The following is a 25,917-nucleotide window of genomic DNA, read 5'->3' as shown; positions in this document are numbered from 1 at the left end:
TTTTTCACCTCTTTGTTTCCTTATCTGTTAAATGAGAATAAAAATTACTGCCTATTTCAATGGCTGATAATAACAAATGGTTATCAAAGTGACTCTATTCATTGGTGAATGAAAATTGCTTGGCCATGGGGAATGTTGACTTACTGACAGCCATCAACTGTCTACAGACTAGCAATGATGAAGGAAATGACAAACTTAAAGCCTCAGCTCAGAGAGAAGATACTGTTTGTAGTTCTTTAATCAGGACTCTCCCAAAGGAGTCAAACCTGCTGACAAATGAGATGCCCATCAGGCACTCAAGGGTTTTTGCCTTTTATTGATACCATTTGGGAGAAGTTTTCCCACTAAAAGTCCTCAGCTTTAGCCTAACTGACTCTCTGGATAGTCTGTCAGTCTCAGGTAAATGTTCAATCAAGGAATGGTGTTGATAGAGCCAAGGACTACAGATGGAGAAGAGGTGTCAAAGGGACAGTAAAGGGCAAGAGAAAGGCAAGGACATGTGAAATATACACTTGTCTTCTCACTCTTAGAGATTTCAAGATCTGAGCAACCAAAATACTTGCCCCAACCTGTTACCTTTCAATAATGATTTTCCTTAATATTCCTGGTTCAGGCAATATTTAACTCCCACGTTATTTAGAATAAGTGAGTCAGGTTTGGGAGGGTTGAGCCTCAACCTGTGAAGAGGGGAGGTATGTTATCTGAAGGATCTCCTTTTTCTGTTAGGAAGGAGGACCATTGGTAGGAATGTGAAAGTAGTGGACACCTGTTTCTGTACAAATAGGATACAGGAATTGTTGGCAGGGAGCAGGGTTGCCTAAGATAAAACTCCTATTTTTATCTTAGAGATAAGGGTCACAACTTCTAGAAAGAATGAGAACAGGGAAAGGACACAGATCAAATTTAATTCAACAGATGACTTGTGAATGCTTGTTAAATGACCTAGAAAATCTGTTTGAGGTACAAGAAAAAGTGAAGAATAATATAATGTCAGTAGTGTGTATCATCACTGAAGGTAGAATAATAAAGGAGAAAATACAAAAGGGTAAAATCTCTAGTTGTGAAATAGGTGAGGCAGGCAGTGAAGCAGAATGCAGTCCAGAGCAATCAGGGTGTCAAGGGTGTAAGAGCTGAGTTGGGTGGTAGAGAGATGGTGATGAGCTTATCATTTGAGTCTAAAACAGGTTTTGATCATGTATTCAATATATATCAGCATATACACAGAATATAAGTTTGAGGAACTTTCCCATCTCACTTACTAGAACTGCATATGTCTAGTGTCTCAGGCCAAAAACCTTGGAGACATCCTAGGCTTCTTTCTTTTTCTTATATCCCATGACCTATCCATCAGTGAATCTTGTTGACTGGATCTTCAATATGTACCCCAAATAACAACAATTGGTGCTAACTTAATCCTAATCAACATAATTTTTGTCCAGAACCATTTCAAATGGCCTTTTAATTGATTTTCATGTTTCTAACTCTTTGACTTCCTTAGTAGCAGAGCCCCAAATTTTACTTGGAGCAGCAATGTACCCAGCTCAAATGCAATTTATTCCTGGCCTCCTTTGTGGTTAAGAGCTGCCAATGAGATGCAAGGGGAAGTGTGGAACAGGACACCTGGGACCTTTCCTGGAGTGGAACTGACCCGATAGGAAGCACATTCTATTTGCCTTTCCTTCTTCCTCTTTAGTGTCCTAGAATATGACTATGATAGCTACATTTTCAGCTGCCATCTTTGACCACATGGTAATTTGTTAAGAATGAGGAAGTAGAGGAACAGAAGAAACCTAGGTCCTGAACACTTTGGACTTGCCATAGTGTCATGGCAACTGGGACTGCTCACTTCTGAGGTTACCTTTTGTAATAGAAAAATAAGCTTTCATGTGTTTAAGTCATTGGTAATTTACTTTTATGCTATATGCTAAAATACTCCCCAAGAGTATATTTTCCATGTCCCTTAAAAATATGTCAGGTTTTGTTACTCCTTTCCTGAACCCTCACCCTTGCCCACATTTCTTTTCCTTTCACTAGAAATGAAATTTAAAGTCCTCACCAGTATTAAACCTCTGATCCCTTCGTTGACCTTGCCTTCCTTGTCACTCAATCTACTCTGGCTCTTCTATGAATATACCAGGAACACACCTGCTGCAAGGCCTTTGTTCATAGTGTCCTATGCCTGAAATAATCTTCCTACAAATATTCATATGGCTGCCTTACCTATTTCATTCCCTCTATGAGAAAAGGTCAATTTACCAGAGAGACCTTGCTTGGCCATCCTTTTAAAAATTACAGCCACTTCCTAATTATTCTCTTTTATTTTGCATTACTTTTCTTCATAGCACTTATCACCACATAACATAGTATAAATTTACTTGTTTGTTTACAGTCTGTTTCTTCTGCAACGACAAGCTAAGAAAATGCAAAGGACTTCACCTACCCTCCTTTCAGTGTCTAGGACAGTGCCTGACACATAATGAGGACTCAAAGAATATATGTAAATGGTTGAATAAATGAATAAATAAAATGATACAGGGCTCAGGTCTTGGATGAAATTTAAAAAGTATAATTTATAAGCTCTTAAATATCACTTTTCTTAACTGATTTACTTACACTGTTTTTAGTTGTTCTTTCTGATACACACACACACATTTATGTACTACATATACAAATATACATACACATATCTGTGTATAAATGTGTGTCATTGTGAGTTGTTAGGGATATAAAATCCACTCGTACATTATTTTTCTGTTTCTAAAAGGCATTTGAAACTGGTGAAGGATGCCAACTCTCAAATATCTGGTTGATGCATGGCCTTAAACCTCTAGTGCCTTCTCTTGGTTTATAACGTGTGAAAGTGCTTGAAGGATAATAAAAAGCTATTCAAATATTGTATAAGATTAAATCATTATCCTTATCATCATCAACAGCAAGTCACTATCTTAATATCTGTTTTTATCTTTTTCATACCTATTCCTGGTATCAGAAAAATAGCAGAGTGGATTTTTCTTTATTTTTCTGATTCCCTATATAGGCTCAGATAAAGCATGAAAAATTTTGAGCCATAAAACAATTTCTTTAAAAGACTTTATCAAATAAACTATGAAGTAGTGGAAGTACATTCAGTCATTTTCACAATATTCACAAAGAATACTTTTTAATTAAAGTATGTACACACTTTGAAAAAATGAGTGCTGAGTGAAAGTAAAACTAGATCACCTAAGAGCTGCATTTAGAACTACTTTACGAAATTATGGCACCCTCTATATTATTTTTCCATTCGTGGAAGCAAGCATCCTAATGCATAGAGGACCAGGCTCCTACATCAGAAAAACCAACACTTGTACACATGGCCCTCAGAACCTTGAACTCTCTGTACCGTACTTATATTTTCACCTATAAAATAGAATTGACATTTTTTTCTTGCAGGTACAATTTGTATAGTAGAAGGAAGGATTATAAATTTCTTTGAGGCAATTGGGAAATGGCATCAGAGACAAAATTTTCTCCATTATTTATGATTCTACATACACTGATTCCTGAACTTAATTGAGAAATGGCAGGTTATTTTGTGACCATAATCAAAATTTCAACTTTATTTATTATTACTTTTCCCTAATTAACAACATATCAAGAACTTTTATTTACTTACCATCTTTATTTCTTTCTTCCATTGCTCTCTCCTTCTTTTTTTAAAAGTTGTTTTTCAGAGGGTACTGTTAAACACAAAAGAGAATTAACCCAATCAATTAATACTAATGAGCTAGGATGGAAATAGGCATATTGCCTTGATTTAGTTAATTATATTTTTCGTTCTTTTATGTTAAGATGCCAACGGCCATAGGCATCGCTAAATTAAAATTTATTATTTTATTCCAAGTAATTATGATGAGCCATAATAACAAAGAAGGAACGTTACCCTCATGTCAGAGACATTACGCATCCGGGCTTGCGGCTGCAGTTGGGGAAGCGTTCATATTTCCTGAATGAAGCAATGGACCTCTCTCTATTCTGGTGGTCAAGCAACTTGACATGAAGTAGACAGAGATAATGATGAAGGAAAGGCCAGTCAGGGGAGTATAAACAGCAGAAACCCCTCTTTCCTTGGTGTTGGGTTTCCCAAAGGAAGGCACTGTCGTTTCTTACTACTTGCAATGCTATCACTTTAGAATGCTTAACTGAAACTTGTATCCAGTCTCTAGCGCTGCTTAATAGTGCACCAGTTTCCTTTAATGTGATTTTCTATTTCTTGGTCTACTGGTGTATACCAAAGCAGTTAAATGCTTGGCAGGAGTTTGAGTCAGAAAGAACTGAGACTGAATCTGGGCTCTGTTCCTTTCCATTGCTGTGACCTTGGGCAAGTTGCACAGCCCCCATAAGCCTCCGATTTCTCCTCATTAGGGTCACATCTCTTATAGTGACAGCAACACTAACCAAGACGGTTAAAATTTATTATTTGCTATTGTGTGGCAAGTCTACAGTGTATTGTATGACTTATGTGGGTGTTTTGAGTATTAAGTAAGGGTATATTTATAAAGCTCTTAGCTTAGGACCTAGTACAGGGTAAACTCTCAATTTATGTTAGTTTATTTTAAAACATTTTTTGACTGATAGGGATAACAGAAGAGATGGCTGAATATCAGGCCTATGTTGCAATTTTATTTACAGATAGTGGCTGCTTCTATATACAAAGCTAACTGGGTTACTGAAAGAATTAGCTGGGTAATAAAGACCTGGAATTGCTTTTGCCTCTGTTATCTTCAAAATGCATATTGAAGTATTTTTCTTTCTGTGGTAAGAGAGGGAAGGATACAGATGAGGAAGTAGCAGAGTCTATCCATTTGCTTGCTTCCATTCTCCTTGTTATTTTGCCTCTGTGGAAATATGTTTCCCTAGCGCTTTTGGATTATATGGTCTCAGTTTCTCTTGTGTGTGTGAGTGTCTGTGTGTTTAAATGACACTCAGCTCTTGTCTATTACATTTGGCATTTCAGTGGTGTACAAATGCATATTCTTGGCTTATTGAGATAAGATATCTTTTCTTGACCCACTCTTAAATTCCATGTAGAATTCCTTCACCCTTGGCAAGGGTTTGAAGATTTCAGAGTGAGGTATTAAGTGCTGTACACAGTACAGTCATTTTTTATCCCATGGATTATACATGTGATCATTTCCAGTTAGCACTGAATCAGGCTTAGTTTCAGGAGGCGCATGCTTCACCTCCCAATGTCTGGGTATGTTCTGAAACAGGACTTGCCTGGAACATTACCTATGGTTGCTCTGGGCATTAGGTCTGTGTGATTCACTGGGCAGACTACCCTATCCTTACAGGTTTAAGACTTCACAGGTACCAGTTCGGACTTATTTATTTATTTTAAAATATTTTATTTATTTATTTGTAGAGAGAGCGTAAGGAAAGGAGAAAGAGAGGGAGAGAAACATGAATGTGTGAGAGAAACACCGATTAGTTGCCTCTTGCTTACTGCCAAACAGGGACTCAGCCAGAAACCCAGGCATGTGCCCCGACAGGGAATTGAACTGGTGATCTTTCAGTTTGAGGGATGATGGCCAACCAACTGAGCTATGCCAGTCAGGGCACCAGTGTGGATTTAAAGGAAGTCTACTTAAAGGCAGCCTGGGCTTTGATAAAATTGAAATATTCTACATTATTATTTCTCCCATAACATATAATTCTTGGTCAACATGTATTGTGGGCTGGTAAAGTTTGTTGCAAATGTGTCAGTTAAAATAGTTTGTCTGCCAGCAGGCTGTAAGTGAAGATGGACTGAATTGCCTCCTCTAACAGTTGAAACACAGCTACCTTTCAAGGCAGGGGATGGGATGATTTTGTACAGAGAGTGCAACAGGTGAATCATTGGTTTGGTCAACCAATTCGGAGCCCGAGTTCAAATATGAGGCAGTCTCAGACTTTCCTGTGGCTTTGGGTAAGACTCTGGTCTTCAAAAGAACGCACAAAATGGAAACGATGGTGACTGCCTTCCCTTTGCAGGAGGAAAGGGGCTTGTATAAACCTCTAGCAGATGTTAACGTTGTTTGTACATGCAGCCCTGCAGAGGAAGCACAGTGAAGAGTTAGCATGCTTCTTTCTCTTGTCTGCAAGGCTGGTGCCCCAGAAGGTAGCATCAGAAAGAACTAACATGAGTTTTTTGAAACCTGCCCATAAGTCGTTTTACCTTGTGTGTCTGTATGTGTCAGTATTTGCTTGGTGACAAGTTGGTGTTAGTTATTTCATGAGAGGTAATTTTTGCCTCTATCCAAAACTCAGTGTATCATTGATTTAACTTTTAATTAGTGAAGAACTTGAATTATTTTTTATCAGTTCTTTATAAATTTAATATGGTAGGGTGTGTGTGTGTTTTCTTCACTTTCCTTTTGGCAAGGTGCAATCTAGGCTACAAGCTTTAGGAAGCAGGAGCCAGGTCTATTTTGCTTGCCTTTCTATTGCCAGGACCATTCCATCTCCAAGCACATGGCAGACACTCAAATAATTGTTGAATAAATAGGCTAATGAATGAATTTCTGACCTGAAGAGGCACACTAACGTTAGCTGTAAATTTTTCTGTGATCAGAGTCCTTCCTGGTATCCTCAAGTATTAGTGTCTTGGTCCAGACAGTGCCCAATTCCATTTACTATTTGTGTATCAGAAGATCAGAGACAAAGGCTTTATAATGTGGGGGGCACTTGGCTCTGAAACCCCTCATTTTTCCCAGTCAGGCAATGACTTACATTATTTACCTCCAGAGAACAGTCCCAGACACACTTGATTAGCTTTAAATGAAAGATAAGCCATTGCTGTGAGAAGGGACATGCTTTCAATAGATGGGCAGACAGACATTAAACAATTTAGGTAATAAACAATTTACAGTTTTATGTCTTGACAACTTGGATATTATAATATAAAAAAATGCTAACAAAAGGGACCAGTTCCTTCCTAGCACAGAAGGTATAATATTTTCAATAAGGAAAGATAAATGTTTTAAACTTCCTTACTTAAAACCTTCCACTGGCTTTCCGTTAACCTGTAAGATAGAGCCTACGCTCCTTAATATGCCTCACTAGTCCTTCAGGACTTGATATCTCCTTACCCCTCTACTTCATTTGTTGATTAATGATTCCCACATCCTGTTTGTCTAGACTGGGAGTCAAGCTAGAAATCTGGGATGCTTATGTATCTGGGATTCTTATGCATATTAAAATACACTGGGGACTGAGCATTTTATTACTATTATTTCTTAGGTACTATAATATTTGAGGTGGGGGTAGGAGGCATACTCATTTTCTAAGTAAATGAATACTATGAGAACAACTGTTACCTTTCATTTCTAAAAATTATGTTATTAGCAAAATCATGTTTATAATATTCAGAGAATAATTATATTTGGAATCTTTCAAATAAACAGATTGCTCAGAGAAGTATATCAAATTGCAGGACTGGTCAAAATGTGATTGGGTCGATGCTAACTGAACTTTAATAAGGAATATGAAGAAGATTAGTTGAATGAATGAGAAACTTGATAGCTAGGGAGATTCTTAGGTGGCCGTGGCCAATACAGGCTTTGAGGAAAAGACAGAATTTCATTGTTGTTTTCATTTTTTGTTTTGTCTTTTCTGTTTGTCCTTACAAATACTGGCTTACTTTTCAAGATCTTAAATGACTTTCTATAAATCTATGGAACAGCTGAGAGCTTGGAGCATTTAAATGCCAGAAGCTTTTTTGGTAAAAGGAAGTAATGGTTTTCGGGAGGTAGAGAGGAAATCAAGGTTTAGTTAAGCAGTAATTGATAACAGTAGTTATAAAGGCACTTATTTATATCTCAGTATTTGAGTTCCTTTAAATATTTCTATATAGCTTCTCTTCTACAAATGTTTATACTTTTTAATTGATATTGAGTTTTCCTTTACAAGGTTAACTTACGGAGTTTTATGTTTTTACAAAAAGTAAAAGTCTGAGTCATAACCATTACCGTCTTTCTCAGTTATCTGTAAAGTTGGCTAATTCACTAAAACCAGGATATTTCTGTTCACTTGGAGCACTTAAAGTTCATGCTGACTTTCTGGATGTGGAGACTGAACTTTTTCTGTTTTGATCTTGGCACCTAGCAGAAGGGCTGGAAAATAACAGTACATGTTGGTTGAATGATGAAGTGAATTCATCTGTTATTCCAGCCTTGCATTTCTCAACATGTTAGATGGTAGCAACCTTCACAAGTGTCTGGATGCCTAGAGCAATCACTTACTTTACCTAGAGCAGTGCTTCTCAAAGTGTGGTTGCCATCAGCAACTTCAGCATTACCTGGGAACTTGCTAGAAATGCAAATTTTGGGGCCCCATAGTAAATCTCTTTGGGAGGAGGCCCACCAACCTGTGTTTTAAGACCTTGAGGAGATTTAGATGCATGCACAAGTTTGAAAACCCACTAGCCTAAAACAACAAAGGGAACCATGTAGAATTGTTGGGACTGGAAGCCAATTAACCTGGCCCAGCTACGTGTTTCCCAAAGGCTACGTGATCCTTTGCAAAGAATGGAGGAAACTTGACTGGAGATGTTGAATGGGCCTGTCCTGAGCAAGGCATTTTTAGTTAGCTGCTCTTCTGTCTCCTGCCGGGGAGATCCAACCTCATGAAAACGATTCTCCCAGCCACTATTGTTTGTGGTTCTGAGCCCGTGCCTTTATTTCAGAAATGTTTTTTCCTCTACATTGCCCATTTGACTGCAGTACCAGGCCAATTAAGGAATTAGTATGTGGCATCCATTCTGGAGAGGTGTGTGATTCTTTTCCTGCATTCTGAGAACATTTTTGCAAACATTTTCTAGTTCATATTTTCTTTTTTTAATCAGGCAGAGACATTACAATTAAAATACCGTTAAAGTGATTCTGGCAAGTATTGCAATAAGCATGTTTTTTAATTAAAGGAAGAACAGGGGGATGCATAAGCAGCATCAGCTAAAGGGGAAATTTTCATTCAATATCTATTTTAATTGAAATGAAAAAATAATCAGGAAAAACAGCAGCAGCAGCAGCAGCAGCAGCAGCAGCAGTCGTCTGTGCCTATGTGTGTGTGGCTCACTCCCAGGTTGTTAAGTTTAGGTATTCTGTGCTTGATTAATTAGTAGCTAGCCTGAGAGTCCATTCCCTTTGCCCCCAATCCTTAAAGCCTGATTTATGCCTCACATCCTCCATGAATATGTGAGGGCTCAGGCATCTATTTCCTGAGCTGCTAGTGGATAGGATTATGGAGCGTGCACTGAGCTCTTGGGGGCTCTCGTTTGCCAGCCAAATTGATTTTCCGCCTCTCTGGCCGGGGACAAGCCCACCTCGAAGGCTTCCAGGCTCTGCTTCAGTGGATCAGGCACAAGTCTAATCCGGATCTTGCCCACAAAGGAAGCTGTGTGCATCCCCATCACAATGCGGGCTCCAGGCTGTGGCTGCCTTCCCTAAATGCCACTCTTCTCCCCTCTTTCTCACCTCTTTTTGACACTCACCTCCACACAGCCCCATGCAGTGGGGTACAGGAGGGTACCCCAACTGTGCTTAGACCACTCAACCAGCCCTCTGTCCAGGCAGAGGGCCCATCCATCCTGAATGGGTGGCCATCTAGGATTCTCCAGCAAAAGGAACTTCCACAGGCTCTCCTGTCTAGTTGTTGAATGACTGAAAAGGTGACCAGATACAAGCTGTTAAACTGTTTAAGAAATTATTCAAGGTTGACTCAAAAAACTGAATGGAGGTTAATCAATATAGATATGTAAATTGGATAATTTACATGTAAAAGCTTAGGTTCTTCAAGCTTTGAGTGAATGAAATATCTAATTTGGGATATAGATTGATTTAATTAATTGGGGTCCTTGGATCCCTCCCTGGTTCTTGCATTCTTTGACCTCTGGACCCCTTTAAGCAGTTGCTTAAAACTGGAGTCACTCTTCCTGGATTCAGTGTATCACCTGGCACTCGCGTCCTAACGAAGCACACTCTTGCTCTGCACCCTTTCTCCCCAAAGCAAATAAAACACAGTCCTTAAAGTTCTTACTGCAGCCTATGTCTGCACAACCTTTCAATTCTCCTAATTCACCCGATTTTTGGACTCATGATCAAAAATCTTGCTACTTCTTTTCCTAATTCGTCTTTAACATTTGACAGTGTGTTCCCTTATCTCTGTTCTGTCCCCACTCTACATGTTCTCCTAGGAAGGCCTCATTCATGTCTACAACTTCAACTCCTATTATCCAACAGGGATTTAGTGAGCACTTACCAGTTCTCCATATGTCAGGCACTGTTCCAGGCATAGGGGCTAAGGCTGTAAACAAAATAGACCAAAATCCTAGTTTTCATGGAGTTTATAGGAAACTATATTTTCCTGTAAACTAAAGGAAAATAGTCAAGTAAGCAAATGATTTTTTTTTTTGTTAGATTTTCTGGGCAGCATGAAGAAATATGCAGCAGGAAAGGTGGAGAGGTGGTTTGCTGGGGTTTGGAGGGATTTGCACACACCGATGGTGGGGAGCAAGAAGGCCAGTGCCGCAGGGGGACGCGAGCCAGGTGAGAGGGGAGAGAGAGGGCCAGAAAGGACCAGCCCAGTGGTTTGGGCTTTGACTCTGAGTGTGGGGGGAGCCATTGGAGACTTTGAGCAAAGTGGTGACATGATAAGAGTCACACAAAATAAAAATCACACTGGGTCTTGATTTAAAAGTGGGCCCTGGGGCTGGGACAAGGACAAAAGCAGGGAGCTGAGTTAGGGGGCTGTTGTAATACTCTAGGGATGCGATGAGAGTGGCTCAACCCCCAGAAACAGACATGGTAGTGGTGAGAAGCGGTTGGGGAAGGAGGATATTTTAAAGTGAGAATGCACAAAATTTCTTGGAAGCTTCGTTGTGGAATCAGAGGGAGTGAAAGTTGACTTTAGAGTTTTCACACTGAGCTACTGGAAGGATGGACTTGCCATTTATGGAGATGGTAAGCACTGTGAGCAGACATGTGTGGCAAGATGGGGAGCTCATGTGTTGGATATGCTGTTAGAAGCCTACAGGACATCTAAGTAGAGATGTTGAGTAGGCAGATGGGTGTCTGAGTCTCAATTTGAGGGCATAGATGGGGTTTTGAGATATAAATTTGGGAGTCAGCAGCAATGAGCATATGATGATATTTAAAACCTTAAAACAAGATCAGACAACCAAGGAAGTATTCATTGAATAAGAAAAACAGTCAAGGGACTGAATCATGGGAAACTCCACGTGTCTGTAATTGGGATAATCAAGAAGAATCAAGCAGAGGAAGCTGGGAGGGGAGGCTTGGGAGTTAGGAGAAAGACCTGGAGGGCACAGTGCTAGGCAAGTAAGGGGAAGAATTTTCAAGAAAGGTGTGATCGAGTGTGTCCAATGCTGCTGGCCACTAGGAAAGGTGAGGTCTGAGCATCGAGCTTTGGATCAAACGATGTGGTTGCACATCGCTTGTTTTGGTGGAGTGGTCAGGCAAGGCCCAAACTGGGTAGGTTCCAAGAACGTGGAGGGAAAAATTGAAAGTAGAAAGTATAGCCATCTCTTTTGAAGAGTCTTATTGTATGGTAAAATATTTATACTCTACATTTTTCTGTAAGAGAGAATAATAGCTAAAGCTGTGTATTTGTTTTTCTAAAAAAAAAACAACAAAATTTTTTTGTGGTTATTACAGAGGATGGCTAATTGTAGGGTTAGTCAAAAGCAAGTTTTGATGTATGTTGCAAACATTAGCTAGCTGCTAAAAGTCTCCTTTACTTCCCTTTAAAAGAAATAAAAGAGATCTTTAATGGAAAGAAGTGATTACATGTAAAAAGTTGTGTTCATTTATTTTAGAGGGGAAGTAACAATAATGATGGTTGATTGATTTTTATAAAATTACCCAAGGTCACTTGTGGGACATACTCAGCCTTCATGAACAATCATAACAAGCAATTTAGGGGTCACAGCCAAAGGCCGATTTCAGCCCTGCTCTTTATTTCAGCTCTCAGAAATGGGATCGAACTCTATAAAGTGGAGAAATAAAGTCCTTCCACTGCCATCCTGTCCTCGAATAATGACCCTTTAAAGCGGCCCACTGAGTGTTTGTTTTAAGCTGACAAAGTGTGAGGGTGGCGCACGTGGGGCCTTGGAACAGAGCTACATTAAATATAAACTTCACATTCTTTCACACCAAGAAGCTTTCACTTTGGGTATCACGTATAATTATTTTAATCGAAAATAGCTGAATTCCTTATCAAACTTTCTTCTTAATGTACTTTAGTATCTTTATACTTGCCGCTGATAATGTGAGGAGGGACTGCTTTTTAGCACAGAATTATCATATTAATTAATTGGTCCTGTTTAGCACTGTTGCAAACACAAATCACTCATTTTCTTTGAGCTGAGCTTTTCTCCCTTCATTAGCATCATTCTTAATTCCTGTGACGTTTTAAAATTTCTATCAATTTGTTTCAGTGTATTTAATACTTTGCTTGATGGTACAAGGGATAAAGCCCAGGTTTATATATTTACCTACTAATCCTTGTAATCTGTCTCAAATCCTTTTTGGAATGAGGCAAGGTATATCTACATTAACAGAATTAAAATAAATCATATATAAACATGCCATAGGCACATTTACTTAGGTTAACACATGTTTTTCTTTAAGTGTAACTATGATAACAAACCTAATTAATAAACAAGCTATGTGGGAGGGTTTGTGGCAGTAGATAGGACACGAGTTTTTCTGCCAGGTGGTCTTGTGTTCTAAAGCTTCCTCTGCCTCTTCTGGACTGAGAGAGAAGCTATAGCCTCTTCTGTCAGCCCTCCCTCTGCTTTATGAAACGCAGAGGGTGACATTGACCTCATAGTCTTGTTTTGAACGTCATTTCAGACAACACATGTAAAGATTTTAGCACATCATAGGTGCTTAATAAATGTTAACTCCCTTGTTTTCCCCGTGGTCTTATTTGAATTCCTGACTGTGCATGTAGTATTTTTTTTCTATCAGATTTCGAAGTTCACTGAGGCATAGGTGATGTCAGCACAACCGGAGTTCCACGTCTCTATCAGCATCAAATCACACCTGACTGCATTCTTAAAAATGTAGATGTCAGATGTTCTAGAGCTAGCAGGAGCCTCAGTGGATGTGTGATTCTATTTTGCACTTCACCAATGGGATAAGGGATAATGCTCAGGCACTGAGTAGGACAGATTTGGGGACTGAATCATCTGAGGCCCAGCAGTTATTCAGGGGCAACCTGAGGGTCAATCAGAGGCCAACAGGAGAGTCAAGACAGGAACCTTGATTCCATACCCTGCCTCCACCTTTTGCTCATCAAGTTCAGTTCAGATTTCCTCCACTGTTTATAGTGGAGGAGGCCCGCCATGCAAATCTTTGGCCCACCAGTTGAAGACAGTTAGTTGGGACATTAATCAAATGTGGCTGTGAGAGAAGAAATTTTAGTAAACGTAAGAATAATATCTATAGCACAGGTCACATTTTTTTTCCTTCTTGTCACAGCAGGATTCATTATAATTATTACATTTCTAATGTTTATTCTTGCTATCGTAATGACAATGGGAAGGAAAATTAAAGCCAAAATTCCCAGTTAGTCCTTCGAAAGTCTGGAAAGCAGGGTGGTACCATTCTAGCATTAAGCCTGCAGGTCGCCTAAGGATAGTTTCTTGCTTCTTGTATAGTTTACCTTAGGGTATGCTGCATGTGCCATATTTGAAAAGGAAACTCAGGATTTCCAGCAAGGAGATGTTGGAAGGATATGATCTAGTAGTGCTAGCATGATGGAGCAACTGTGGATATAGAGTAGCAATAATGGAGGAGCAAAAGATGTGTGTGATGATAGCAGTAGACACCACTGCATTATCTAATAGGGTCAGAGCTGAGATGAGGACCTATATGCAAAATTTTAAGAAATCTCATCATAATTCTGAGGAAGGAACTCTAAGCATACACATTTTATAGGCAGAGAAACTGGATAGCTACATAGGGCATGTTGTTCTATATTGTGGCTGGAAGGAAAGAGCCCTTTAAGAGGTTGAGCCCAAGTACACATCCTGGGACAGTTACTGATGGCGTATGGCACGGCCTTTAGCACTGAAGACTAGCAACATTGGAGAAGAAGACCAAGGAGAACAGAAGGGGAATGTTAGATAGAAAACTGGGGGAAAAGGAGCCTCTGCATTTGACTTTTGGGTCAAGTGTCTCTTGATTGCTATCTCTGCACGGATGGGGGTATACATTAGGGGGTAAATGATTGAAGGTATCTTAGTCTCACTTTTTTCTCCCTCTCATTTTTCCAGTACATGTCTGGGAAACAACAACAGTCTAACTCAATAATTTGGCACACTGGATATAGGATTAAAGATAGCAGATGGAGAGTGTCCTTCACCGTCCCTCACCAGGACCCTCCTTGATAGAGTCGAACCTACATTTTCAGCCATTTATGATACCCGGCCCTCCCCACATCCTTCACCTATCTTTAGTTCATTAATACAACATATGGACTTATAAATTACACAAATGTAATAACATGCTTTCTGGGAAAATGGGAGTGAATGTGTGTGTCTCAATGTGTACTTTTCCATAAAAGAATAAATTCAGGTACTTAAACCAGATTTTCTAAAAAAGACATAATGATTTATTAATTAACTCAACAATTATATATTAAGTGTTAATTACCTAACAGTCACTGTTCCAGACACTAAGAATATAGGAGTGAATTGAGCAGATAGATAAGTGCTTTCATGAAACAGCATTCTACTGGGGGAAGGGCAGACAATAAACATGTAAATATATACGCCTGATGTTAAGTGTTATGAAGAAAAATAAATTTCGGTCAGAGGCTAGGGCACGCTGTTTGATATAGAGTGGAGAGGAAGACCTTAGTGAGAAGTTAATATTTGAATAGAACCAAGGGGGAGTGAGGCACATGAATAGCTGCAGAAGAACATTCCAGGTGCAGGAAGAACATATGCATAGGACCTGACCGATCTGAGAACTAACAAACAGGTCCATGTGTTTACAGCAGATGAATGAAAAGATAAGTTTTAGGAGATGATGCCAGAGGGGCTTTTTGTAGCCCAATGTAAGGATTTAGACTTATTCCGAGAGAGATGGGAAGTTACTGTGGGGTTTAGAAAAGAGGAGCCTGGGTTTTCCTATATAAAGTCACAACTCTGACCATTTAGTTAGAGGACAGAGGAGTCTTGTCCAGTGCTTTCACAAACTACTGACAGGAGAGAAATAGATTTAATATCTCATTCAAGTTAAAGTGTGCATTTATATGGGATGCTTTAATTATTTTGGCAATATTGAAAATTCTACTTAAAGTACAAATATTCTAAATCTTTTTAAAGAAAAGTATTAAAATAACAAAAGTATATTTCAAATCTTAAGTACTTATTCTCAAAATATCAAGTGATTTTATTATAAAATAATATTCCTGTGTCACAGAAAATTTGTATATTGCAGCAAAATACCATCTGTATCAGTTAGTTATTTGATTGCAAATAACAGAAACCAACTCTCTTTTTGAAAAAAGGATAAATATATGATTTCACTTATATGTGGAATCTAAAAAACAAAACAAACAACCAAAATAAAACAGAAGCCAACTCATAGAAACAAACAAAAAAACCCCCAAACTAATGGTTGCCGGAGTTGGTGGGGAGTAAGTGGGATGGGAAAGAAGAAGGGAATTAAGAAGAACAAAAATAAATAGATAGATAAAAGAAATTTATTGAGAAGGTATCAAGTAATTTACAGAATTGAAGGGAAGTGTGGAAAATCAGGTGTAGAAGTAATAGCATGGGGCATTTTTGAGGGGATTGGCAGGTGGAGGGCTCAGAAATAGGAACTCTTCTTGGGCTCATTAAGGCACCACAGCTAGAATTACTGTGATCTAAATATTTCTAGTCTTCTCTTCCCTTTTGCTCTAGGTTTCGTTTTGAAGTCTGGGTACATGACTCAGGCTATGGTAGGCTAGATGGGACGTTGTGACTGACAGCCCCACTAAACTCTTTTCAGTGGAGAAGGGCAATTCCTTCAGGAAATTAGTCTGCTATGAGAAGTTCAATGGAAATTGGTCAACAAAAGTGCTACACATGTCATGATGGGGCCTCTAATTATATTTCCTTTTACAATTCTTATAATTATGATTTTGGCACATTTTCTTCTATTTCTTATTCACCCATTTCCCAGTTTTCTTAAACTTAATTTCTGTACACCGCTTTTATCTGCTGCTAACTGGTAAAAATGATGACTTCCTCATGACTTATTTAACCAGTCCTAAACTGCTGGACATTTAGGTCATTGTCATTAAAAATTATATAAGTAAAACCTAAGCTGGGTTGGTAATAGAGTGCTTTTTCATCTGGGTGTTTGATACACTCTAGTGTGCTTCTACAAGAGATGGCAAGATTAAAAAAAAGCCTAAATTCCAGCAGAAGTATACAAACAAAGAGGATTTCATTAGATATTGGTACTGTTCGAAGGACTGACAACCTTCTTTTTGGCCATTAGGAGGCAAGCTGATTTTCATGGATCCAGGAACCATTGAGCTCAGGGCGCACTCCATCCTTGTTTCTGATGGAGGAGAGTTGCGAATTGGATCTGAGGACAAGCCCTTCCAAGGCAAAGCTGGGATCACACTGTATGGGAGTTCCCACACTACTCCCTTTTTCCCATATGGTGTCAAGTTCCTGGCCGTGAGAAATGGAACGCTTTCTCTGCATGGTGAGTGGGGCAACTGACCAGAGAGCTATGTCTAGCCAGTGTGTGGGTCATGGGGAAAATGATCAAACTACTTATAATCTTTGGCTGTTAGTTGCTGAGGTGACAAAGTTAGAGAATATGGGCACAATTTCCATAAATAAGAAATATTAATTGCTATGATTCCTGTGACAGAGTCCACTATAGTTCTCAGTTATTTGTTCCCCTTCCTGTTATATACTTCAGGTTACATAACATGAATCAAGGGCAGGTACAAAATATGGTCTCCAGATAGTAGCCAATCTCCAGGAAACATGATCTCATCTACATTGGCATTCTATACTGGTGTAACCAAATAAAACCCTATTACTCATCATAGAATAATAATTTAACATGGGCATGGACATTTAACTATGCTGAGGAGTCTGCCACTCTGTCCTATCAGGGCTACATTACAATACAAACAGTGAACCTCAATCATGTCTACTAAAAAGCACTCTTCCTCTTTTGACTTTCTTTGAGAGGAAGTAAAACCTTTTTGTTAAGTATTTATTAAGTGTTGGCTATGGATGAGCCAGAGTGCTAGGCACTGGGAATAAATTTTATCAGGTTTGAAAAATTTATAGCTACCTGGATAGAAGTTCAAAATACCTACAATATTTTTATGTTGTACTTCTAAAGAGCATTTTTTTCTCTTATCTTTATCAGCAAGCACTTACATTAATGTTGTAGCCCAGGATCCATGAGGGCCTTCTATCTATTCATGTATCAGCCACAGTCTTTACATGTTTGATTTAGTCCACCAGCTCCTTAGCCACCCACTCAATGTTTTGCTGTTTGCCCCTGAAAAAACACAGCTGGAGAAGAAGGGGATGCATATTAATGCTTACACCAGCCTGGAGACCATCTGAAGCACCCTGAATCTTAACAGGGATCCTCTGGTTTGAGAGCCACTGTTCTCTATGACACAGATGACAATACTCTTGCTAGAAGTGGAAATTCAAATGAAGAAGAGCAAAAACGCTCCTTACTCTTTTACTCTGTTTTTTTTCACTCCAACCCTTCTTATTTTCACATGCTATTAGGCAGGATCAGTGATGGAGTTCATAAATGTACCTTTTTGCACCTGTCTTTTAAATGTACCCCCTGTTCCTAAGTCTTTGTGTTTAAACAGATGCCAAGGTAAGAAAATTCTGAGTGTCATTGCTTATAATCAATAGGGGGCCATTAAAGCAAGATGCATGCTTTTAAAATGTTTTGAGAATTCTGAAAGTTAAAAAAATGTTGCTACTTTAGTCCTGTGATGTTACTACGTATTGTGGGTGCAGGCATCTCTTCTTCCTCTGCTCACCTCTTTCGATCTTCTTTCCTGCTCTTCCACCTTTCCCAAGCTCTTCCCCTCCTCCTCCTACTCCTCTTCTTACTCCTCCCCTTCTCTTCTCTTCCCTCTCCTTCCCTCCCCTGTATTCCCAGGATTAGGTTGTCATCAAAAATTGTTTTCCCCAAAGCTCTATCAGTGCAAGAGTTGGGGGATCTCTCCAGAACCACAGAGCTTGCATGCTGAACACAAGTGAAATCAAGCTGTTTTCTCTCTGATGTTGTGCTGCTGCATTTCACTCATTTGAAAGAAATGTGATGTGGAAAAGAGCTGGCCACTGGGTGAGAGGGTCTCTGTTCCCACAGCCCGTGAGAGAATCCAGTCACAGCCAGGGGGCTCATCAATCCTGTCCCTTTGCCTTCCTCCCTCACCACCTGAGGTCTCAAACAGATTTCCCCTCTGGTGTGGTGGTACATCAGGGTTAAAATCGTTACGTAATTTTGCTGACCTTTTCCTGGGCCAGATGTGGGTCTGGTGACACTGGGGCTTTAGGGAAAAATTAATTTTCTTTTGCTGTCAAGTATGCAAAAGAGTGAGCACCTTGATACACTGCTTTGCACCCAGAAGGTCCCTAATGACCCAGCGTTCACATCCTTTCAGGATGTAGTGAGGAGATTCACCAATTTTATGCAAAGAAGACTCTTCTCAAGGAGATTTTGGCAATGCAGATTTCTGGGTCTCACCCCCAGAGCCTGGCTCAGTGAGACTGAGGTGTTCCCAGGCATGTGCATTTCCATGGCACCCTTGGGTGATTTGATTTAAGTAGCCCACTGACTACACTTGGAGAAATGCTGCTTTTAGTGGCTAATAGTTTTGGAATCACAAATTGGTGCAGGTCTGCTACTTATCAGCTACGACCTTGAGCAAGTTAATTTCTATAAAACCAAGAAAACACAATCTTCACCTCATAGACTTATTGCTTGTGAACTGTCCCAAAGTAACACTCAAGCAGTGTTAGGGCTATTTTGATTATATCCTTCTTTTTTTTTTTCCCTTCCAAAGCATTGAGTATCTATTGCCAGTGACCTCACTCTCTTTTAGCAGGGAGGGGCCTCTATTTCAAAATTTGGCATGGGGCCAGTTTTGCTTAGCGATTTCTCTCTTTGTTAATTTCTGTCTGCCTCTTTTCAAAGCAAGAGAGAGACTTTAGCTTTGGAGATGACAAGGCACCCACATTCCCAGGCAGGCCTTTTCTGTTCTGTTCCCACCACCTAGTGAACACCTTTCATAGTGCAGCTGCTTCCCAGCCGCAAAAAATCACTCTTCCTGGGTGTGGTCACAGTAAAGCCTTCTTGGAAATCATTTTCATGCTCCCCAGTTTAACCAGAAGCAGAGAACTGCTGAGCAAATGAAGCTTTTTGCAGACATTTTATTACTAACATGCAACAGTAACAGGACCGACTGATGGATACCAATTTAATCCAGATCAGGTCATAGAGTATCACACAAATGGGTTGGCGGGTTTGTAATGTAGCTTTTACCATCCTCTCCCTCTTATCTTATCCTTTACCGCTGCCCCTTGTAACTCTTCTGCTCAGGCTGATATTTATCATAGATTAAAATCTTTAAGCCAACAGGTTTTGCTGTTCAGCTGTCACTAGAAAAGATGGAGTTGAAAGAACATTTCATGTTTTTCTTTTAATGTAGAAAAATGCACGTGCGTGTACACACGTGCAGGAGCACACACCCACATGCAACGCTCTCTTTCTCTTTCTCTGGGTTTGGGAGTGGATTGGGGCAGGGCGTGTTCTGAATCTCTTGTGGAGTTCAGATGGCTCAGTAAGTTCTGTCAGCTACTCACTTGGATACTTAATATGACTAAAGGGCTGCAGGATCCCTCCCGAGGGGCAGTCTGGGGTTTGGGTAGTTGTAGTCAATAAGGAAATTTCACTCTTGCCTTTTGTTTTCCCCACTCTGTCTGCCAATCCAGGTTCACCACCCCAAATCGAGTGCCAATCACATGTCACTTTTCAAGGGGGTCGCTGTCAGCCTGGGCAACTTGAATTTTTGACAATGTAATTACGGCCCTTGCTTCCACAGTGGGAGTCTGAACAGGATGGCGGGGCTTTTATTGATTGTTCAGCAGGGAAATTTATCAATGTCTCTCACTTCATTTCTAGTTCCTCCCTGAGAAATTCGGCTGACAGTTTCTTAGGAGAAAAAGCAGTTTTATGGCCTTGAATGGACTTCTGTCTTTGTCCTTTTTAAGAAATTTACAAAATACAGGCATTAAATATAAATGGAAGTTTCTAAGAAAAGTTAGTATGTGTTAGAAGATTGAGGAAAACACCATGTGATTATTATGAGCATGAGATTTTGGTAGGAATAAATAAGAAAAAAGTAGTCTGAATAAGTTTAAGTATGGTTTATTTTCCTTTTAAAAGTATGAAGTATCTGCATTCATATTTCATGCTTTTTTAAATTACTCCACATGGGCACTGTTGTAGCTGCTGACAGGTTCCAGGCTGCCCTGAAGCGTGGTGTTGTGTGCATGGCGTAGCCATGCATTCGGAGGCTGTCCCAGGTCAGTGGTTTCCATACTGTGCTTCCCCAAATCCAGAGGTCTTTAGGGGAGCTTCAGGGGTTGCAAAAACACTGGGATATTTGGGAGTCAAGCAGTCAAGGTTTAAATTGCTCAAATAATCACTTTTCTGCTTTTATCTCTATTATATATTTGCATTCAACGTAATATTTCACTAGAAGAAAATAGCTCCTTTGCTAAAATAGCAAATAAAAGCAACTCTGCTAGCTCAGCCTCTTTTTTTGTGTCGTGTAGATCATTTTGAGGAGTTCAGGACCTCTCTTTGTGTGGTTCCTGATTTCCCCAAGAGTGATGGAGCTCAAGGACATTTTCTATTGTCTGTTCTTTGATGTGGGATGAAAATGTCCAGAGCCCATTTTCATCTTTAGAAGTTCCTCTATATCAAATCTTTGCTTTGTCACCTATCAGTCATTTCCAGTTCTGTCTCTTACATCCAGAACACCTCCTCTTGCTCTTGCTCTTTACCCATTTCTTCTAGATCATAGATCTTCCTTTTCTTCTGTCTCTGAGTGCTTTGGGTTGAAATATAAACCAAAGCTCTGGCATGGCATATTTTTTTTTATTAATCACATTTATTCTATTACAATTGCCTTAATTTTTCCCTCTTTGCTCTCCCCCACCCATCCCACCCGCCTCCCTCTCCCTCAATCAATTCCCACTCTGTTGTCCCTGTCTGTGGGTCATTCATACATGTTCTTTGTTTAGTCCCTTCCCCTTCTTTCCACCATTGTCCTCCTTTCCTATCCCCTCTGGTCACTTTCAGTCTGCTCCATGTTTCCATGCTTGTGGTTTATTTTTTTTGTTAGTATATTTTGTTGAATAGATTCCACTTATAGGTGAGATCATATGGTACTTGTCTATTACCAACTGGCTTATTTTATTTAGCATAATATTCCCCAGTTCCATCCATGTTGTTACAGAAGGTAGGAGTTCCTTCTTTATTTCTTCTTTTCTAATGCAGATTGATTTTATTTATTTATTTTTTTAAATGTCAAAATCCATTATAAAATATTAAAAAATTTAAATCTGTTATATACTCTTAGCACTTAAAAACAGCATGGCACCAGCTCAGAAATAATCAAGTAGGTCAAAGAAATAAAGTAAACATTCTAGAAACAAATGTATATATCTGTCTAACAACATAACATATGATTAAATTAATATCTCAAATCAATGGGGAAAATAAACTTATTCAACAAATAAGGTACATGGGCCACTATTACTTGAAATAAAACCAATATAGAGCCCTATTTCACATACTATACAAAAAAAATTCAGGTGAGTTAAAAATCAATATGTAAAATCTAAGGAGTTTTAGGAGAAAATACAAAATAATATTTTTCTTACCCTGAAGTAAAATATTCAAACCCAAAGCTATAAAGTAAAATATTGACAATATGATGATTAAATATTTAAGATTATACAGTAATATATATATTAAAAAAGTTAAAGAACAAGTAGTAGAATAGCAAAGTATTTGCAACACGTCTAATAAATGGTTAATAGCTTTCTTTTATTAAGGAAAAAATTCTACAAACATTTAGTAAAAAGTGGATAAAGAATACCAAAAAGTCATTTAAAGCTTTTTAAAAATAATAGAAATGGTAAGAAATATACAAGAACAGGTTTAGTTTCAACAAATAATAAAGTAACACAACACATCACTGTCACAATCAGATTAATAAGTATTAAAATATTGGTAATATCAAGTATTGGTGACTATGAAAGGAATTGGGCATTCATAGACTCTTTTTTCTTCAACTTCTTAAAGCAGTCCCTTCAGCATATCTTGCAATGCTGGTTTGGTGGAGGTTTATTCTTTAAGCCTTCTTTTGTCTGGGAAACTCTTTATTTCACCTTCCATTTTAGTTGAGAGCCTTGCTGGGTAGAGAAGTCTTGGTTGCAGGCCTTTGCTTTTCATGACTTGGAATATTTCTTGCCATTCCCTTCTGGCTTGTAGTGTTTCTGGTGAGAAGTCAGCTGCTAGCCGTATTGGGGCTCCCTTGTATGTTACTACCTGTTTCTCCCTTGTTGCCTTTAAGATTCTCTGTTTGTCTTTGATATTTGCCATTTTAAGGATGATGTGTCTTGGAGTGGGCTTCATTAGGTTCCTCTTGAGTGGGACCCTCTGTGCTTTGGACTTGTGTGACATTTTCTCTCCTCCAATGAGGGAAGTTTTCCATCATTACTTTTTCAAACAGGTTCTATACTCCTTGCTCCTCTTCTTCTCCTTCAGGTATCCCTATTAATACAGATATTATTATGTTTCAGATTGTCCTGCAATTCCCTCAACTCCTCTTCATTTTTTTAGTCTTTTTTCATTTTCTTGCTCTTTCTGGGAGCTTTTTTCTACCTTATCCTCCAGCTCTCTGATCCATTTCTCTGCTCCATCTAGTTTGCTTTTGATTCCTTCTACTGTGTTCTTCAATTAAGAAATTGTGTTCTTCATTTCCTCTTGTTTCTTATTGATAGTTTCTATGTCCTTTTTCATGCTAATATAGTTTGGAGTAAGTTCCTCATAGTTTCCTTGTAGTTTTTGGTAATTCTCTCTGAGCTCACTGAGCTCATTGAGCTTTCTTAGAACGATTATTTTGAACTCAATATCTGATAGTTTACTTGCCTCTATTTAATTTAGTTCTCTTTCTGGGGATTCCTTCTTTCCCTTTACCTTGGGGGTGTTTTTTGTTTTCCCATTATTTTTGAGACTCTTTATTTTTTGCTTCTGCTTCTTGGATTGATCTGTCTTGATTTCCTGACAGTATGGCGTGAACTTTTATGGTAGGAGACTGCTGTTTTTTCTTTCTTGATCTGCCTATGATGATGTCAGCTGTTGACCCTGTCTGACCTTAGGCAGTGTGTTTGAGACGTCCAGGAATCTGTTGTCTGTGTCTGTCCCCTTCATTTGTTAATCTAGTCACGCTGCACTCAGCAGTCATGCTCAGGCACCACAGGATGGGACAGAGTCCCTCATGAGGGCAGGGTTATGGAGTCCTCTGATGTTGCTGGTCAGGGCAGTGATCTGCCTAAGCCAATGGCTGCTGCCATATGGGGAAGGAGTCAGCACTGCAATCCTGCTTCTACTCTCCCTGTTCTCTCCCCAAAGCCTCCATCTCCAGTCTTTCCTCAAGTGTCTCTAGACCTCCGTGTGTCCCCTTTAGCCAGGGATCTACTATCTCTGGCTGCCACTGTGTACTCAGCAGTCAGGCTTTAGAACCACAGGACCAGGGTAGAGTCTGTCCTGGGGGCGGGGCTATTGTGTCCTCTCATGCTGTTGTCCTTCAGGGGAGTGGTCTGGCTGAGCGAGATGGCTGCTGCTGTATGCAAGATGAGTCAGCACCAGATCCCGCCAGCTACTCTCTCAGTTCTCTCCCTGAAGCCTCCATCCCAAGTCTCTCCTTAGGTGTCTCTAGCCCACTCTGCCCCACCTTTGCTGGAGACCATGGTAAGTGTCAGTTAGGTTGTGCTAATGCTGATTCTTCTGTCTTTCGAGGTTATAAGACTCCCCTCTCGCTATTGTTCAATTGTTTGTTCCAGGTGATTTCTCCACAATTTAGTTGTAATTCCAGATTGGTCCTGGGAGGAGGTCCATGTGACTTCCATTCGCTCCTTCACCATCTTGATTTTATGGCATGACATTTTTATATGTGGCTTTAGTACTCTAGAATTATTTGGTGTTTAGAGATGGAAACCCAGTGCAAATAAATGTAAACAAAACCCAAGATTTATGAACTCTTGATAAAACTCCAGAATGGGCCTCAGACATGACCATCTCTAGGGGTCCCAATGTCATCAGGACTCCATCTCTTACTTCTGGGTCTCCCTGCATGTATTGGCTTCACTGGCCCCTACTCCTTACTGGCTTGTTCCATATGCCCACTGCATTTTCTGGTTTCACGTAGAACTTTTGTTTTCCACCACCAACAAACAGAGCCCTGTGTTCTATCATTAATTCCAAATGTAACCAGGGAATGCCTCACAAGTCTAGTTTGTTTTACCTGCCATATGGTGCCCAGGGAGATAAGGCACTGTGATTGTTCCAGCTCAAGTCACTTTACCAACCATCAAGGCTAGGGACACAAGGCCATATGAGAAGATGCAACTCTGCCTTGACCAGCGAGGCCAGGGTGGAGGTGTAGGGTGCTTGTGTATTTGTGTGTTTGCATGAGTGTTTGGGGTAGCTGTTTACCAAAAGGAAGGATGGTAGCCAGCCCATAACAGAGTGCTGCTGGGCAGACAATACCATAGGTGTCCTCTAAGATAACTAAATTTTTAGAGTTTTGACTCCTAGTTTAGTCCCTGAGATCCCAAGGTGAGAAAAGCCCATAGGCACAAATATTCAAATATACTAGCACAATATTTAGTGTTGTATAGGTTTCAAGTGTAAAATTGAAATCATTTGTCATTTAGGCTACATGTAAGCTGAATAAAAGAGGTAGGTGAAATCAGGCAAAAAGCAAAATGCATATTAAGTTCCTAGCATAGAGCTCAGAACCTAGAAGGGTCCCATCAAATAGCAGAAGAGGTAAATATATACATATAGGTGAAAGCTTTTGCTTTGTGTGGACATCCTCTCTCAATGTTGCCCCAAATTTAAAAGCTACTCTAATTTTCTAGTATATGCTATGATTTTTCCTCTTCCTTTTGAGGAATCTTGGACTTCCTCAATATTGAAGAGGTTCTTTGCCCTCTCCAAGCACTTGTCACCACAAAATATTTCCTGAAATTTCATGGGAAACTTGAGCTGGTGTGGTGTGTGAATTGGCCATATGTCTACGCAAATAAAAGCGGTACATTTTTAGGGATGTTTGAGAGACTCAAACCTGCTGGACAGACTCTGACTCAGAACAGACTTTTTCTCTAATCACTATATTAATTCATGTTCTAGTGGATCTTTTTCTCTGTCCTTTAACCACACATTGGGCACCACAGGTTTCAAGTTAATGTTAGATATTTAAAAGGCCAGTCTTAATTCATCCCATTTAAAACTCAGTCTCCTACTCATTTAATGTTTCTTTCCTTCCTTCCCATCGAGGCTGCAGCCTAAGGCACTTGGAGGGACAGGGGCATGTCCTCTCCTTCACTCTTCTATCTTTTTACTTTGTATTAAAAAGGGCAGGCATTCTAGGCATGTTAGGGCAGGCAGAAGAGGTAAAGGCAAGAAATTAATGTGATTTTTACCTAACAGTGCAGTTGTATCCTCTGCTGGGTGTTGTTTGCCTCTCTAGATAACGCTGGCTGACTGTTGATTCTTTTCGTTTGAGATCACTGGA

At 39.5% G+C, this 25,917-nt stretch overlaps 1 protein-coding gene across 1 annotated transcript in view; it reads left to right on the top strand.

The window, feature by feature from the left end:
• PKHD1 (PKHD1 ciliary IPT domain containing fibrocystin/polyductin) overlaps positions 1-25,917 on the top strand; it is a 433,649-nt gene that overhangs the window by 132,839 nt on the left and 274,893 nt on the right. Inside the window, exon 36 of the mRNA XM_054569476.1 lies at positions 16,539-16,751. Within this exon, the coding sequence (XP_054425451.1) occupies positions 16,539-16,751 (213 nt within the window). The remainder of the gene's footprint in view (positions 1-16,538; positions 16,752-25,917) is intronic.

The sequence above is a fragment of the Pteronotus mesoamericanus genome, unplaced genomic scaffold, assembly GCF_021234165.1.
Source record: "Pteronotus mesoamericanus isolate MK-2021 breed Mesoamerican mustached bat unplaced genomic scaffold, CSHL_Meso_final contig_20, whole genome shotgun sequence".
Taxonomy (NCBI): Eukaryota; Metazoa; Chordata; class Mammalia; order Chiroptera; family Mormoopidae; genus Pteronotus; species Pteronotus mesoamericanus.
The sequence above is the reverse complement of the archived record's forward strand: the minus strand, read 5'-3'. Positions and strand labels throughout refer to the sequence as shown.